Consider the following 17,987-nt stretch of genomic DNA (forward strand, 5'->3'; position numbering starts at 1 on the left):
TCATCGCATCTCTGGAATAAGTTTGAAGAGAAACTGAACACTTAATGTAAGGGTAGAATTTACTGCACGACATCCATGATGAACTGAGACGATATCAAAGATAAAGTTAATAACAAACAAAGAAATAGGAGGTGTTGCAGGCGGCTTCTCTTCCAAAGTGCTAACAGAAAACAGTTCAATAACAAAGGCAGTGATCGGCGGGTACAGCAAATTTACATGAACTTAAACGGCCACTGTACAAGTGAGATGACATTTTCATTTGTCAGAAATTGAAGATGAATTAATTACTTATTTTTTACATTAATGAATTATCTGAATTGTATGAATTGGTTTTTAGAAGCCGCCGTTTTGGACCGCCATATTTTGTACAGTGTCCCATAATGGACAAGCTAAACATCTTGAGTTTAAATGCTACATAGCAACGGCATAGGGGCGATAGTAGTTTAGTGGTTGAATGAGTCGTCTTTCAACTCAAAGGTTGTGGGTTTGATTCCTACATGCCGATGTGTCATGACGGCTGTGCCGGCGGCGTGTGAGTGTGTATGAACTCGGGCTGAACGATTAACAATAAATATCTAATTACAATTATTTTGACAGGAATTGCCATTTCGGTATAATTTGCAATATCAAAGGGAATGGTAGTTTTTACATCATCTAATTTTCATTCAAAAAACCTATTTAAAATGATTAGTGTGATATTTGTGCTTATCTATGAGAAACAAAGTTGTTCCCTTCAGTCTGTAGAATGAGGTGTTTATAGGGCAACACAATAATTCATCTAAAATAACACTTTGACACACGTTTTGGCTCTAACAAATATTGCACCTCAGTAGGCTGTATTGCAATTTTAATAAAATTTCTATTAATTGTTCAGCTCTAGCTGCAACTAACGATTATTTTCTCAAATAATCAAGTACTTGTTCGATCCGTAAAATGTCAAAAAAAAATTTAAAATGTAGATCTGTGTTTCCCAAACCTGGAAATGGTCATGTGTTTTATGAACAATCCAAAATCCAGAGGCTGTTTGTTGTGTTTATTTGACTTTTGACGACACAGGTCATCGACGCCTCGCTGAAAACACAAAACAAAAACAAGGTTGGGTGAAAGTCACAACCTTCAAGTTATTGTCGTCATAAACCGAGGGCCTTCATTCTCTTTACTGCTCTTTGCTGTGCTCTTACTATTGCGACACGTCAAAAAATGAAATGTTTAACCAGGAGCTGATAAATGAGTGCATTTAAAGATATGACATTTCTTTTAATCATCAACCAGACGTGAATGTAAGGTTAAAGTACGGTTCGATTGGTCCCTCTGTGCTCTGTTTTTATCTATTGTAGCTGGATTGTCACAGTTACACTAAAGCCAAAGGTATGACGCGTTACCTCATGATCAGTTAATCGTTACACAGTTATTATTACTCAATCATTTGCATCATGATTGATTATATTGTTTTGCTTTTACACAAAAATGAAAAAAGTATGTGGGTGTGGTCGAAGGAATATAGAGTATACTAGTTTAAAAATAAGAGATGCATACAGTGCTCAGTGTAAAAAACAATTTCCAAAATGTTGACAAGACTAAGTTTTATTTAACTTATAACATGAAAGTAAGGTTAATAATATAACTTAGAGAACAACATTTTTACTTTTACTCAAATTATGGTGATGCAAAAACGAGTACACTATAATTTTAGACTACAAATGTCCAATTTAACAATAATCAAGCACAGGTGAGTCTAATTATTCATCACACAGGTGTCCAGCAGACAGTTGACTATAAAAGGGTGTAGAAAACCCCTTCCCATTTCCTGTTGTTAGCAATGGCACCACATGGAAGAGAAATGTCTCAAGGTCATTTGTTTACACTGTAAAGGTGAAGGCTACAAGAAGATCAGCTAAGCTTTACTCATCAGTCAGAATACTACACAAATGTCAAAACTGCAACCATCTCACAGAGACGTCCAGGTCGTCCACGGAAGTGAACACCTGGACAGGAGCGTCTCCTGATGAGAAGGGTCGAAGAAAATCGCCATGCAAGTTCACTGCAGTTATCCAAGGAAGTAGAAAGCTAAACTGGGGGGACTATTTCCCGTGACACTCTCGTGAGCCTCTCCTAAAGCCCAGGCACATAAGAGCCCGCCTAGAGTTTGCCAGGACCCATGCTGACAAAGATGAAGACTACTGGGACTGTGTACTTTGGAGTGATGAGACCAAGATAAATGTTTTTGGAACTGAAGTCTTCAAAACTGTATGGCGTCGCAAAAAAGGTGATGAATTCAAAGAGAAATGCATGGTGCCTACAGTGAAACGTGGTGGTGTCCTTATGTGGGGCTGCATGAGTGCTGCTGGTGTCATTGATGGCATCATGAATTCACAGACGTGTTGCTCTATAATGAAAGAAAAGATGCTACCGTCACTCCGTGCACTTGGTCGTCGTGCACTTTTCCAACGTGACAATGATCCTTAACACACATCTAAGGCCACTGTTGGATTTCTGAAGAAGAACAGGGTAAAAGTGAGTCTCCTGAGGTTCCCGCTCCATCCAGCATCCAGTGTCTAAAAGAGATCATTCTTGAAGAATGGAAAAAGATTGATGTAACAAAATGTTTCCAACATGTTCATTCCATGCCGAGAAGACTTGGTGCTGTCATTAAAAATCATGGAGGCCATACAAAGTACTAGATTTAGTAGTTTTTGTTGTGGGGTGTACTCATTTTTGCATCGTAAAACTGAAAAATGCGTAATCTAAGTTATGTTATTGACCTTACTTTCATGTTATAAGTTTAACAGATGTTATATTAAACTTATATATATTCAACATTTTTGTGTTCATTCAGATATTGTTTAAAATGGTACTTTTCAAAGGGGGTGTACTTATTTACGCTGAGTACATAAAAAAAACAGAAGAAACACCAGCTGAGTTTAAAAGAAGTACCAAATGAACCAGGAAGTATTCTACTGATAAATATCAAATTACAGGAACAGAACATTTATAAAACTGATGTCTGTGACGCTGTTTAACTGAACAGGGAAGAGAATCATGTGATAGAATAATACTGTTTGTTATATTTGACTGAAATGCTAAGTTTTTTGTGTCCTAGTGTTTCAAGAGTCCACACTGGAGCCAAACAGCGCCACCAGCTGGTCTTGGTACTGAGAGAAGTTCCTCTTCATGATGTCCATGCAGGGGCCCAGCAGACGCTCAAAAGCCCGGACGTCAATCACTTGAGGGAGAAACACAGTTACATATTCAGATTCATTGTGTATAAACTTTACTACGCTGTCTACGTTCATGTAGACCACAGGTCTCAAACTCAAATCACCTCTAGTCTGGCCAGTAGGGGGCGGTACAGTGAACTTTGAACTTTACTTAAAATTCCATAGGAAATTCCATCATGATGTCACAATGACAGATACATTTCAAAATAAAAGTGTGTTGACACGGAATAACATTTTATATATATATGTATGTATGTATGTATATATGTATATATGTATATACATATATACATTTCACGATGAAAATTAATTTATGATGCATGATTAATGTTCAACTAAAAACCATAAAACAAAACCCCCATTATAAATGTATATTAAGTGGTGGGCCACATGCAGTCGCCCCCAGTTTGAGACCTCTGTTGTTGTTGTTCATCTGTCCTCATACGTTTTTAAAATGATGTCTACTATTACAAAACATTAAAACTAATGACAAATAAACAAAAACTAAGCATATAAAACTAATAGAAACTCAACTAAAACTAAGCATTTAAAACTGATAAAAACTAGCAAACCCGCTCTAAAACTAATTAAAACTAACTCATTTAAAAAAAAATAAAAAATAAAAACTAAACCTAATGAAAAATGAAACTATTCTAACCTTGTTCCTGACACAAACACTGTACACACACACCTAGACATTTGGTTTGTCCCACAGCGTACACAGATGCAGCTCGAGGTTTGTTGGTGACCAGTGCAAGTTCCCCGAAGTATTGTCCTCTGGAGCAGCGAGCCACCTCCACCTCCTCCCCCTCCTCCCCCTCCTCCACCTCCTCCACCTCCTCCACACCGACCTTCATCTGTGACACACAGGGTAAGTAGGAGTTCTGGAGACATGTGGTACAACATGCATGAGTCAAATGTGAAAAACAAAGGTAAATACTGTTTGTTTTTGTTGTTTTTCTTTTTTTGACTGTGCTTACTTTGCCTTTTATCGTTATCCTCACTTCTCCTGATTCCACGATGTAGAAACAGTCGGCCGTGTCCCCCTGCACACACACACACACACACACACACACACACACACACACACACACACACACACACACACACACACACACACACACACCACAGTTATGTTTAACCCTTAGACCACAGAGCGTTTGGACGTACAGCGTATACATATAGAGTGTCTTATATCCTTTTATTTCCAGAACAACCTAAGCACATTTTCACCAACTATATAAACACACCTGAGCAAAAAGTACTCAAAATGTTTAAAATCGAATTGAATTTGTGAAATTTGGAAATATGTCACAGTTTTTCAAAAGAAAAACACATCTATTTTGTGACTTCTGCACAATTATTGCAAAGGGCATTTTCATTTATCAAGTGTGTGTTTCTAAGCTTTCCAACCATGTTGAACACATGGAAATCTGAAAATGTTTGAATGTAGAAAACTCCTCAAACTGGTTTAGGGAGAATTTTAACCTCAAAGATTTACACCCTCTGGGAGCCGAGCGACAGAATCATCACATTTCCATAGTCTCACTGTCAGTGACATCTGATATCTGTTAGCCCACAGGACAGAAACATTTCAGCAACACTGTACCTGTGTTATTACACACTCTCCATCTTTGAACGCTCGCGCTCCCAGAACATCGACGATCTTCATTCTTTCAGAGAGCTTGTGGAAAATAAAGAAAATAAAATCTACTGTGAGGACATACCTGAGGGGACTCAGTGTGCGTCTAAATCCTCGATTATTATTGTCTTTGTGCTTTACGTTCGTGTCTGAGGGACAAACCTCGAGAGACTTCAGGAGCGGAACACTTTCAACAAAGACCTCGTACGTCCGCCTTTTCTTGGCGTTGTTTTTCACAATCAGTCTGTGAAATGTGGCTCGATCCTGAAAGAGACAACTTAAGACGTTTGGTTTGGTGTTAAACATATGTCAGTATCTGCAGCCACAACCTACAGGACGAGAACACTTCGATATAACGACGGACAAATGCTGACAAGAAAATTAAAATGTCTTTGACAGTAACTCAGTGACTTAATGTACACGATGTAAACAAACAGCCTCTGGACTGGACTCACCAGGCCCCACAGAGCGCCCTCCTGTGTTGCAACGATGGTCGCAGCTCGCGGCGTGTTGTACATGAGAGCCAGCTCACCAAAACTCCCCTTGTTGTCGTACTTACCAACACACACGTCTGCTCCGTCCTTCTGTACAAAAATATCATACACACCTCTGGGAAATAACACAGCGAGGCACACAGAGGGAATGATGGGACATTGTCAGACAAACATAACATGAGTTTTAAATATCACCAAGAAGACCACAGGAAATCTCTCTCTCTCTCTCTCACTTCTCCACGACATAGAAATTGTCTCCGTCGTCTCCTTGATCTATGATGTGCTCCTGAGCTTTGACCAGCACTTCGAACATGGCGTCCAAAACCTCGGAGAACTGCTCCTGGAAGAGATAAAGGCAAGTTCATGCGTCATCCATCCATCCATCTATCCAGACATTGCATGTTTTTGGACTGTGGGAGGAAACCGGAGAACCTGGAGAAAACCCTTCTACCGCTCTATCCTCCACATGAGGGTCGTGGGGGTCACTGTGCCAATCTCAGATAGGGGGAAAGGCAGGGAACACCCTGGACAGTTCGCCAGTCCATCAGGGTCAACCTTTCACTCACACTCTCACACCTACGGTCAATTTAGAGTGTCCAATTGACCTAATCCCCAAATCTGCATGTTTTTAAACTGAGGAAATCTGAGAACCTGGAAAAAAAACCCATGCACACACGGGGAGAACATTTAAAAGATAGATAGATAGATAGATAGATAGAAAGATAGATAGATAGATAGATAGATAGATAGATAGATAGATAGATAGATAGATAGAATGTGTGTTTTTTTACCCTCTCCAGTGTTTTAAACAGTAAAATGTCTCTGCACGCGTCCTGAAGTCTGTGACGCTGCTCGTCTGTTTTGGGATGCACCACCCGAGTCTCTGCTTTATCATCATCACCGTCATCCTCGTCTTCGTCAGGATTGTACGCCTCTGCACACACTGAAAGTAGCAGTAACATGATGTAAGTTGAAATACTACACCGCAAATCAACAGTCCTGACACTACCTGCTCCAGTGACTGACCTGAAACTCTGCGACGGTATTTAGCCGTGATGGACACTGCAGGGAGAGATGATCAAGACCGTGTTAGAGTAGATTTGACAGGTCTGTCTGTCTGTCTGTCTGTCTGTCTGTCTGTCTGTCTGCCTGCCTGCCTGTCTGTCTGTCTGTCTGTCTGTCTGTCTGTCTATCTAAAGCTTTTCTTGGTGCCATTCTTAACTTATACGGTACATTTTTCTTTTTGGATTACACTGAGAAAACCAAAACATTCATGTAGTAATACTCACTAACAGTGTCTTCCTCCTCGTCCTCGTCCTCCTCCTCTTCATCCTCTGTGGACTTGTCAAACGTGACTCCCTTTCTCGCAGCTTTTGCACCGCAGTTCTTGCCTCGTTGGTCATTTCTTTGATTTTCCAGAACTTGTGTAAAATGTCGCACGGCAAATTCGACCAGGTTGGACGGCCTGCGGCGAAGCACCTCCACAGTGTATCCCTGTAAGAGCTCCTTTAAACCGGCCGGTATCTCAAGCTTACTCATCGTTTAAGAGGTCAGAGGTCAGAGTTTGAAATAACAACCTCCAGACGATCAGTTATTAATGCCTGGGAAATCAAATCTCCGTATCAGCAGCACTAAATATCCAACACATATGGTTAGACAATCTGTCCACACCATGGACCCCCCCCCCCCCTCTCTCTGTCCCGCTCTCTCTTTCACATTCAGCAAATTATTGATTCCTTTATTTAGAACAGCCAGCAGTCGGAAAGTATTGATTTTGACTTTTGAAAACAGAAATAATTAAAGGCAGTCCGATGAATTACATACACCCCAGAATTTGATGATTTGAAGGAAAGTGGTTTTGAATAAAATCTCCAAATAAAACTCACACAAGTATAATTAGTTGCTGTTTACATTCATGTCTGTCCCCTGCATAGAGGTAAATTAAAACATAGAATTAAGAATTTTATAATAATTAAAATTCAATGGCATAATGTATTGCTTAAAATCCGATTGTAACCAATTAATAGATGAATGCATTGTCACACAAAACAAATGTCAGTTAGATTTGGAACAGACAGGCCTGTGAAAACACCATCCAATCATATTGAACGGCCCAAACCAATGAATTGGATCGTGAGGCATCAATCGAACCGGTGTTCTCAAAGGTCCACAAACCAAAGTGATTCACTTTTAATGATTTCTTTGTTTATATGTGTAACGGTGTACATAATTAAGTAGTTTGTTATTGTTAAATTCCTGTTAAACTTGGGACTAAAGCCGCATCATTGTATATTTTATTTTGAAAGCCCACAGCGGAAGTCAGTGTTACGCTTAATGACGTGCATTTTGCTTAGCGCTCAGAAGCAAAATGCTACGCTGTGGGTAAGTCGCTGTCCTGTGCGCTTGGACATACAACTGTTGTAAAATGCAATTATGTTTCATACGATGTGTGGTCTTTATCTGCATTAACTGTATAATGTGTTTGTCAAAGAAACACCGGAGTTTTGTTGCTTTGTGACCTGATTGTTGCCGTGGTGTGCAATGTGTGTGTGAGGTGTGTGCTAGCTATTAGCAGTGTGATGTGTGCGTGGTCTGGATGTACTGATGCGGCGCTCCTCTTTTGTAGTTCGAGTGGGAACAAAGTTGGCAGTTTGTTGACTGCACTGACTGTTCTGTGTTGTCCCATGTTACAGCTACAGAAATAAACCAGTTGTGAGTGCTCCATCCAACCCGTCTCCGCAAAGTTTGTGCAAACAGCAGCTGAGCATCGTAACGAAAGTCACATATGGAGCAAAGAAACCAGAAAATATCAACAATCTTGTTTTAATCATGAAAAAACCGTCTAACCGATGAATCGATTATCAAAATTCAGAGGGTTACTCTGAAGCCAGAAACTGCGGTCAAGTGAACCGTCATTCGTCTTCGCGTGGTCGAGCCATCCGCACCAACGTGTATTCGAACGTCAGCGCTAGTTTGATACCGAGCGAGATCACTTCCGGTTTTCAAAATAAGACGTTACTAAGACAAGCGCAATCAATCGAGCTGATTTCAAGACATGGATGTTTACTGTACTATAACAACACATTGGCCCATAAGTTCTGACAGTGGTTGACACAGTTGACCTCAGGAGCATGCTGTCTACTCCCTCACTCATTATCAAACAATGTTACTGTATCTCTACTAGCATATTGTTTCACTGTTGTACATTTTATGTTTACCTTTATTATGTTTAAAATATATATTTTTTAGTATTGTATTGCTGCTGTGTCAAAACAATTTCCCCTCGGGGATCAATAAAGTATTTCTATTCTATTCTATTCTGTAATTTTTTTGAGAAATTAAGCCTTAAAGTGCAGGAGCAGCTTCACCTGAAATTAATCAATGTTAATGTTCTCATTGAAATGCTGCCACCTGCTGGACGAACGTTTCCCCTTCATCAAGCTGCTGAAAGGATCCACTTGTAGTTATCTTAAAAGTATAAACATAGATGATTCATTTCAAAAGTTGTGTGTAAAATGTCACAGTTGTTTACTGTCATGAGACTGTTACTGTAGAGAATGGAGTGCATTTTACAGTTGGACATAAAAGTGAATTGGTTGAACACTAACTTTTTTTTCTTAAAATTATTTCACTTGTGCACCTTAGTGTCACCAAAGATGGACAATCACAGTATAAGCACTTAGTGAGTTGAGTTGAATTTGTTTAAAATAGAAATACAATTTGGAGAATTATTTACATGAAGCAGCACAGGATTATGTTTGTGTCAAAAATGTCAAAATACAAACTGTCAAAAAAAGCCATACTATAATATGTCGTCCAAAATCATCAAAAAAAGTCATAGTATAGTGTGTCCCCAAAATCAGTCAAAAAGTCATAGTATAGTATGTCGTCTAAAATCACCTAAAAAAAAAATCATAGTATAGTATGTCGTCCAAAATCAGTCAAAAAGTCATAGTATTGTATGTTGTCAAAGATCACCTAAAAAGTCATAGTATAGTATGTTGTCAAAGATCACCTAAAAAGTCATAGTATAGTATGTCATCCAAACTCACCTAAAAAAGTCATAGTATGTCATCCAAACTCAGTCAAAAAAGTCATTGTATAGTAAGTATGTCGTCCAAAATCAGTCAAAAAAGTCATAGTTTAGTATGTTGTCCAAAATCAGTCAAAAAAGTCATAGTTTAATATGTCGTCCAAAATCAGTCAAAAAAGTCATAGTTTAGTATGTCGTCCAAAATCAGTCAAAAAAGTCATAGTTTAGTATGTCGTCCAAAATCAGTCAAAAAATTTATAGTATAGTATGTCGTCCAAAATCAGTCAAAAAAGTCATAGTTTACTATGTAGTCCAAAATCAGTCAAAAAAGTCATAGTATAGTATGTCGTCCAAAATCAGTCAAAAAAGTCATAGTATAGTATGTAGTCCAAAATCAGTCAAAAAAGTCATAGTATAGTATGTCGTCCAAAATCAGTCAAAAAAGTCATAGTATGTAGTCCAAAATCAGTCAAAAAAAGTCATAGTTTAGTATGTCGTCCAAAATCACCTAAAAAAGTCATAGTATAGTAGGTCGTCCAAAATCAGTCAAAAAAGTAAAAGTTTAGTATGTCGTCCAAAATCACCTAAAAAAGTCATAGTATAGTAGGTCGTCCAAAATCAGTCAAAAAAGTAAAAGTTTCGTATGTCGTCCAAAATCAGTCAAAAAAGTCACAGTATAGTATGTCGTCCAAAATCACCTAAAAAAGTCATAGTATAGTAGGTTGTCCAAAATCGGTCAAAAAAGTCATAGTATAGTAGGTCGTCCAAAATCAGTCAAAAAAGTCATAGTATATAGTATGTTGTCCAAAATCAGTCAAAAAAGTAAATGTTTGGTATGTAGTCCAAAATCAGTCAAAAACGTCATAGTTTAGTATGTCGTCCAAAATCAGTCAAAAAAGTCCTAGTTTAGTATGTCGTCCAAAATCAGTCAAAAAAGTCATAGTATAGTATGTCGTCCAAAATCAGTCAAAAAAGAGTTTTAGAGACAAACAACAATTCAACACATTGACTCTCACACCTTTAGAAGTCTCATGACTTCACTTGACTTCACAGACCTCAGCCTGATTGACCAGGTCAGATGGTCAATTTAGTGACCAATTAACCTAATCCCCATATTGCATGTTCTTGGACTGTGGGAGGAAGCCGGAGACCCCGGAGAAAAGCCACGCACACACAGGGACAACATGAAAAATTCCCCTGGCCTCCCACAAAGATAACAAAAGGGGTATATATATTTTTATTTTAGATTTTTCCCCAAAAAAATCCTTAAAAAAAGCCATAAAAAGACAAAAAAAATTGATTGGGGTTCTTCTCCCTCGACTGTTTAACACACAGTTGGGTCCAGGTGTCCAGTAACTGCTGCTTATGATGATGAGCACATGAATTAGACTTGTGTGTGATTAATGCGTTCACATAATTTTTACATTGTTAACAAGTGAAAACTATGGACGAGTCAAAGTGGCAACATTCATTCAATAAATACACCATTAAATGACTCAAATGTGTCTCACATTCATTCATTCACATTGGAATTAAATACATAAATGTCTCATTATTAAATGTGACATTCATTCATTAAAATACCAAATTCATTTGATGTAAAAAACATATATAATTTCTTCACTTTTTAATGAATTATTTCATGGTCCTGTGTTGCAGTAAATCATGCATTGATTGAACGGGAACCGCTCGTTCTCCATTTTTCCCATTTTTCATTTCAGCACAAAATTGGAAATTGGAAAAACGAGTCGTTATCCGTTTTTTCATTTTGATTTTGTAAACGAATATTGAGAAAACGAGTCATATTTTTATTTCTGGTTTTATTTTGAAAAAAGAATGATACATGGATAGAATCTCCAACCCTACCTTTAATTGGCTTATTCAGCATTATGTGAACTTGTGAGCTATAACATGACGTTTATTTATGTTATAAAGTTCCCCCTCTTGAGCTGAACTTCAATATACCTACTTGTATTTTATTTTTATGCATTAAAATTGACTTTATTTGCTATTCCAAAGACGATGTACGATGTAAATAAAAAAAAAGGCAGCACAAGACAGTCTCATTTCTAAAAGTCGATTTGTTTTTTTATTTCTGTACATGACAACAATCATATTCTGTTCAATAAATCTCACCGACTGTGTTCAAGTCACTGAGTGGTGTGAGGTGTTAGACTGTTACCGGACACAGGACAGTCTGAGAGGTGTGTATTGCTGAGACTGAGAGTGCACACACACACAGTTTAACTAAATGCACCTTTTCCCTGATCTGCAGATAACAAAAAGGTAAGGCACGACATGTTCGGTTTACTCCTTTTCCCTCACACGCAACAAAACTGAAGAAAAACAATAAAAAGTCAAACAAAAACAGGAGTGAAAACATTCCACTGTGTGTGTGTGTGTGTGTGTGTGAGAGAACTGGCATCAGAGTTGTGAAAACATCTCTGCGCTGAACTGCGAGCACGTCTGAACAGTCCACGTCCTCCACAGTACCACAGCGAATCAAAGAAAATCAAGTACTTTAATGGAAATTTGATAAAAGTGTGTGTGTGTGTGTGTGTGCGCGTCCACTGTTGTGTGTCACAGTTCCTGGGATTCACTTCACAAACTGAACGAGGCGACGCTGAGCCTTCATCACAGGTTTGGCGCTAACCAGTTCAGGAACTTCATTGCAAACTCAAATCCTAAGAAACAAGCCTGTAAAACAAACCAAAGAAAACAAACACTTCAACTGTGATGAAATAAACAACTTCTTTGTCATCAAGTAATATTGTTTTCAAAGTAGAGCTATACCCGTATTTTGTATCTATTCTTTGTTCAGGCAACTTCGTGTGTGAAATTCACTTTAAAGCGTGAGCTAAACCTCAGATTTGTTTGTTTTACGCAGCTGGAGATCAATCAACAATATATCAGCAGATTATCCTGGTTTAATCTATAGTCTCATGTAAACGCTGCAAACTTTATCCTCAATCTACATTTTTTAATTTCCCCCAAAATTTTGGTCCAAAGAGGAAAAAAAACATTCAGTGTTAAACCTTTAACACCGAGCGTATCGCAGACGCTTTGCGTTACCGTAATCACGTAACGGTTTCTGAAAGCTGAGAAGCTGCATGTCAAAACCAATGTGTGGTTATTACGGTAATTTCACTTGCGCTGTTGCAGGAAGCCGGCGAATCAGCGTCTTTGTCACCAGAGAGGAATGAGTTGGAAAAACAAACAAACGCCTGTACATAGTTTAAATTTTTTTGGCCTTTTTTTGGACATTGAGATAAAAACCCATACAAATGTTACTTTAAATATGCTTTACACTGTTCAAATGTCAGATTTAACACGCAAAATCTGGTGTTCGTTTACTACAGTATTATTATTATTATTTATTTATTCTATTTTTTTAAATAAACCTTTTTGGTTTTCTTGATTTTAAATTGTTAATACAACATTTTAACATGCAGTAAATTGTAAATAACTAAGTTATTCTGGAAAAAAAGGCAAAAGCACTCACTCACAGGACATTTTCTGGCCCTTTTATGGTTATAGTATAATGATTAGAATGATTATTGCTGCCTGTATTTTTTTTAGTGTCAAATCTATATTCACGATCAAGGACCTTTTAATCCAAAAATGTAGCAGAGCACTCTCATGATGTCCCTGAAAAGTATACACTTACAGCGTTGGCGGGGAAAGCTCTAAGCATGACAGCATTGAAGCCTTTGTACAATGAAGCCACGCCCTCTTCTCTGACCAGCTCCCGCAGAACGTCCCGGAAACCGTTGGGATATTTTCCCTCTGGAGCTGAGGGAGCGACAAAGTGAACTAATGTGACGCACACAACATCCACGACGTGGTCGATGTGAGAAATCTCAGTCATTCACATGAAAAACTCACCTGTCTGGAAACGAGACTTGAGAACATCGGCTGGAATCGCGACAGCCCAGTTACAGATGCCGGCCATTCCTCCAGCAAACAGGATACTGGGCACGCTGAGCTCATTATGGCTGGAGGGTAAACAAACAAACAAACAAACAAACAAACAAACAAACAAACAACCACACAGGTTTCACCACTCAGCTCTTACAGACATTTTGTAAATACTGTGAAGCAATAACAGATATTCACCTTTTTCCTGCAGGTGTGAGGAGGTTCTTGAGCCACTCGTAGGACATGAAGTACATGCCACTCGCTGGAACATCTGAGTAACAAACAAACAAACAAACATCGTGTCAGATTACGAGGATCACGTGTATCGGACTGTCTATGTTTGTACATTCATTACAGGCCATGTAGTTACGATTGAATGATGAATGATTCTTTTCAAAAGTTGTGTTCTTGATTAATCGAGGACTTGTTAAAAACGATTCATCAGTGTTCACCAAATGATGTTCCCAAACAAAAATGATTCAGTTTGAATGATTTCTTTGTTACATGGAGCAAAGAAAGCAGAAAATATTCACATTTAAGAAGCAGAAAAATCTGAAAACTCAAACTGACTATAAAAATAGTTGATGAATCATTTAGTAATCGATGAATAATTGATTCATTGAAAAAGTAAATCCAAACAGCTCCAAAGAAAACTGTGGCAAAAATGAGATAGACACAAGAACACAGTGGTTTCTCCCTCTACACAAAACAATAAAACACAGATACAAGTATTAAAACTTTAGATCAAAATGAAAGTACTAAAAGATAAAATACAAGAGAAGAAACCTGAATTTTAAAAAGAAACAGGGTTTTAAAACCCAATTTAAAAACTGAAAATATGAACAAAATATATACACCTGACGTACAGGTGCTGGTAACACTGCAGTGTGTGAAACTTGTTGTTGCCATTGTTTGCTCTTTGTGTGTTTTTGCTACGTCCTTCATCTGAAATCTGTCAATCAGTGCTATCAGACCTGACTGAGGGAGTGTTTGTGTGTATACAGCAGCAGAGCAGGGGCGGGGCAGGGGCAAGAAGAATTTCTGTCATCAAAATGCTGAACTTTTTGTGGTCACTTCTTTCAGAACTCTGCAATTCTGAGAAGCGCAGAGAGGCTTGTGTGGAGCTTTAATCCTCATTGTGTTGCCTCATGTGACAATGATTTGAAATTAAAAGACAATAGTTAATATTTAAGAAGTAATGCACTACAGTTTTAAATGTAAACACAAGCTCTTGTCTTTTTCCTTGTCGAACCACCTGTTTTAAATATAAGTTTAATAATAGGTTTGTGGAGTTTGCTCAGATTCAGGATAGATAAAGAGCAAATTATAACCTCTCATGAGAGTCAGTGCGGTGCCTTTGTAGATTCCTTTGATCCCCGACTGTCTGTACAGCTGTTTGACACAGTCCATGGGTCCGGCATACTTCACCTCCCCGGTCGTTGCCTGGATCTGTAACACACACACACACACACACACACGGACACATGTCAAGAATTTGAAGCAATAAAGAGCGAGGCAGACAAAATGGCATCACTGGAGTCACTGATTAGATCATGTTTTATCTGCACAAACACACAAGGGGACCTCTGACCTGTAGGAGGCATTTGATTCTCTCTCCAGGAGCCATGATGGCCGTGGTGAACACGCCCGACAACATCCCAGCAGCAAACAGCTGTGGATACCTGCAGGAGACAAGTGACGGAGGCTCAGCATCCACAAACCATCACAAACTGTGAGAGGGAAAATGAAGAATCCAGCGGCAGAGCAGTCACCTACGTAAGAATATCATGTGGAGTTTTCTGTTGTAGTTTCTTGCCGAGTCCGAATCCAAAGAAACAGACGGCAAACATCGGCGTGACCCCAATAATCGGAGCGGCCATGCCTTTATAAAGACCTTTCATACCCTGAGAGAGCAAAGAAGGAAAAAGACACGCGTTTAGAAGGACAGGAAAAAGGCTTGACATGACATTTTTACCCAATCATCTGTAGATCACCTCTTTGGCTAACGTCTTCTTGAAACAGTCAAGGGTTCCGGCATATATGAGTCTCTCTCCCGGCTTAGGTTTGGGTTGAGTTTGTAAACGCACCTAAAAGAAAAACAGGTGGAGGTCACAAAAAACGTCTTTCAGAGATTTAAATGGACGAAATTCAGTGTTTAAACTTTATACAACACATTCACAAGTCATGCAAAAAAACATTTAATCAACACTCTGTATCCTGTAATGACAAATCACATGTACAATTTTATTATAACAAAATGTAGACCAGGTGGCTCCCATTTCTCTAACTCATATTTCATCAAGTTTCACACCTGACAGGAGTCCGTCCACCTGTGGTGAATTGACCTGATTGGACGCTGGTCTAGAAAAGATCTCACAAGTTACAATGTGTGTGTGTCAGAGGACAAAAACTAAGCCATGGCGTTTGAGAATCTACCTACAGAGATTGTGTCGGCACAGGATACAAAATACTTTTACTTGAAAAAGGTTCCTCCATGATTCCTAAATTCCTCAAGCTGGCCAAAACTGAACAGTGGTGGGATTTTGGCCTTTGTAGGAGTAGTAAACGAGAACCTTATAACCAGCTATGTGTGGACTTATGTTAAGACAAAAGAAGGAAAATAGAACATTTATTAAAAAAGCATTGGCTTTATAACTGAGTTTAACTCACTGTGTTATTAAGAGCTTACAGTAAAAACCCATTTATTTTTCAGTTATTCAAACCAGAAAGATCTGTTACGTCACTGATGTGTGAATCTACAAGTTTAATGTCACGTAATTTGTGGTTCTCTATGTAAGTTAGACAGACACTGTCTGTTGGGCAAGATGAACTAAATAATTAAAAAAATTAATGCCTGCACGTAGATGTGTTCATTGTTGCTCAAACAAAAAATTTAAAATATAATAGGAAATAATAAATTGTAAAAAAATAAAATAAATAAAAAATAAATAAATCATGAGCTGGAAACTTTGGCAGTGAATGATGGGGACAAATGAATGACGAGGACAGGTGAATGACAACGACAGGTGAATTGGTGTTAATTAAGGTCTCTGAGAGCTAAAGCATCTGTGACCTTTGACTAATATGTGTGTGTTTACATATTTTATTTTGTCAGCACTTTAATTTGTAAAGGTTTGCCTTTAATTAAAAACAATTCATATGAGATGTGTCCCCTTGTCCTTTTTGCAGGACACAAGAACACAGGACACTTTTTAAAAAAAAGTAACTTTTAAACAAGCTGCTTTTTTTGTTTTTACTTTAGCTTGAGTACATTTTTAGACTCGCACTTAAGTCAAATGTAATGAAAACAGTGGAACTTGAGGTATTTCAGTGTTTTTCTGCAGTCAGATCCTGTATGTGGGTCAAAGGGTGACAGCAGCAGCAGCAGCAGCATTAGCTGACTCTCTGCAGTGAAACAGTCACACAGCAGCCTGGTGAACACTAGAGTCTCCTGCGTGTGTAAGTGAGACGCACAGTCGTCACACTTTGCACTAATTACTTTAATGGTGTCGAGTGGATGTCCCGCGAAGACAAGACAGACTCCTCCGAAGCCTCCGGCGAAGAAGTTCTTCAGCGGACTGATCGGCTGCGGCTGTTTGGACATTTTGACTTTCCGCTCTGCGTAAGAAAACAAACGAATACACAATGAAAGTGACACCGAGATTAAGACGGAGACAGACCGACATAATGAGTCACACGACACAAAGAAATGACTGTTCACCTGGTCGCTGTGAGTGTGCGGGAGAGAGACGGGGAGAGACGGAGAGAGACGGAGAGAGACGCCGCCGCTGAGCTGCTGCTGCTGCTGTCAAACCTTTCACCCACTTAGCTACCCGGACTGGTTTGACTGCAACAAACTGGTCCGTCTCAGTTATGGCGTCCGACTGGAAATCCTTCCTTTCAAAAGCCAATTGTTTTTTTGTTGTTGTTGTTGTTGTTTGTTTTTTGTTTTTTTAAAACATACAAATATTAAAAACAAATCACCTCTTTATTGTTTACATTTTTGTCATTTCAATATATATATATATATATATATATATTTTTTTTTTTTTTTAAATACGATTTAAAAAAGAAGTACCGCTATTTTTTTAAAGAAAATTTGACCTAGGTACACGTAAAAGTACTGGTCTAAAAATGTATACAAGTTAAAGTAAAAGGGTAGACCACAGGTGTCCTAACTTTTTACTTTTTAATGAGGGCCAGATTTGATCAGATGAAGGTTTCCGGGGGCCTTCAGACCTTTTTTAAAAAAAAACAGTAAAAGTTGTATACAAATGCACTGTTTTATAATAATTTAATGTTCATTGCCACAATTATAATTTTTAAATAGCAATGTAACCAAATCTAAGCCACGCAGGAGTGAACAAATGAAAAACAACTGGCCTTTCTTTCACATCTGGAGTCAAATAACATAATAACATAACATGAGATGAATGTGTCTAGACTTACACATTCGCCTCAGTGTTTCTTCCAGTGTTGCATATAAAGATGAGGAAAAGGAGAAATGGGTCTTAGATTTTTAAATAACATAATATATCAAACATTATTAATGAAAACTACTGTGATACTAGAATGAATATTTAACAGTATATAACATTTAACATATTAGATTTAACATGTACATTGTATCTATACATTTAAAATGCATTAGAGGAAAATAAGAAATAACATAATTATCTATT

At 38.2% G+C, this 17,987-nt stretch overlaps 2 protein-coding genes and 1 long non-coding RNA gene across 3 annotated transcripts; 1 reads left to right on the forward strand and 2 right to left on the reverse strand.

Moving 5' to 3' along the window:
- Positions 1-2,530: 2,530 nt before the first annotated feature.
- prkar2ab (protein kinase, cAMP-dependent, regulatory, type II, alpha, B) lies at positions 2,531-7,013 on the reverse strand. Its single transcript, XM_058630987.1, has 10 exons — positions 6,644-7,013; positions 6,381-6,416; positions 6,146-6,297; positions 5,588-5,694; positions 5,316-5,469; positions 5,023-5,124; positions 4,828-4,902; positions 4,190-4,264; positions 3,910-4,039; positions 2,531-3,223 (listed from the first exon to the last, which is right to left on the reverse strand). Exons 1-10 carry the CDS (start codon positions 6,891-6,893, stop codon positions 3,105-3,107), a joined length of 1,200 nt encoding a protein of 399 aa, XP_058486970.1. The 5' UTR covers positions 6,894-7,013; the 3' UTR covers positions 2,531-3,104.
- Positions 7,014-7,520: 507 nt separating this feature from the next.
- Positions 7,521-8,961, forward strand: LOC131460467 (uncharacterized). The gene is made up of 2 exons (XR_009240389.1): positions 7,521-7,736; positions 7,981-8,961. It is a non-coding gene; the product is annotated as an uncharacterized LOC131460467 (long non-coding RNA).
- A 2,489-nt stretch (positions 8,962-11,450) lies between these two features.
- On the reverse strand, positions 11,451-17,141 carry slc25a20 (solute carrier family 25 member 20). Its single transcript, XM_058630964.1, has 10 exons — positions 17,027-17,141; positions 16,805-16,923; positions 15,300-15,392; positions 15,082-15,209; positions 14,897-14,987; positions 14,637-14,754; positions 13,504-13,576; positions 13,273-13,382; positions 13,055-13,179; positions 11,451-12,084 (listed from the first exon to the last, which is right to left on the reverse strand). Exons 2-10 carry the CDS (start codon positions 16,907-16,909, stop codon positions 12,022-12,024), a joined length of 906 nt encoding a protein of 301 aa, XP_058486947.1. The 5' UTR covers positions 16,910-16,923; positions 17,027-17,141; the 3' UTR covers positions 11,451-12,021.
- Positions 17,142-17,987: the final 846 nt, after the last annotated feature.

The sequence above is a fragment of the Solea solea genome, chromosome 6, assembly GCF_958295425.1.
Source record: "Solea solea chromosome 6, fSolSol10.1, whole genome shotgun sequence".
Classification (NCBI taxonomy): Eukaryota; Metazoa; Chordata; class Actinopteri; order Pleuronectiformes; family Soleidae; genus Solea; species Solea solea.

Bases quoted from the DNA above. Each gene is read 5' to 3' on its own strand.
- slc25a20 (XM_058630964.1), bottom strand. From the start codon at position 16,909: ATGTCCAAACAGCCGCAGCCGATCAGTCCGCTGAAGAACTTCTTCGCC. The intron at 13,383-13,503 runs GTGAATATCTGT...TTTACCCTCCAG, and splicing joins CTCACACCTGCAGGAAAAAG to CCATAATGAGCTCAGCGTGC. The intron at 13,180-13,272 runs GTGAGTTTTTCA...TCGCTCCCTCAG, and splicing joins CAAGTCTCGTTTCCAGACAG to CTCCAGAGGGAAAATATCCC.
- prkar2ab (XM_058630987.1), bottom strand. From the start codon at position 6,893: ATGAGTAAGCTTGAGATACCGGCCGGTTTAAAGGAGCTCTTACAGGGA. The intron at 5,125-5,315 runs GTGAGTCCAGTC...TGTCTCTTTCAG, and splicing joins AGGGCGCTCTGTGGGGCCTG to GATCGAGCCACATTTCACAG. The intron at 4,040-4,189 runs GTCAAAAAAAGA...GAGGAGGTGGAG, and splicing joins TAAAAGGCAAAGTAAGCACA to GAGGGGGAGGAGGGGGAGGA.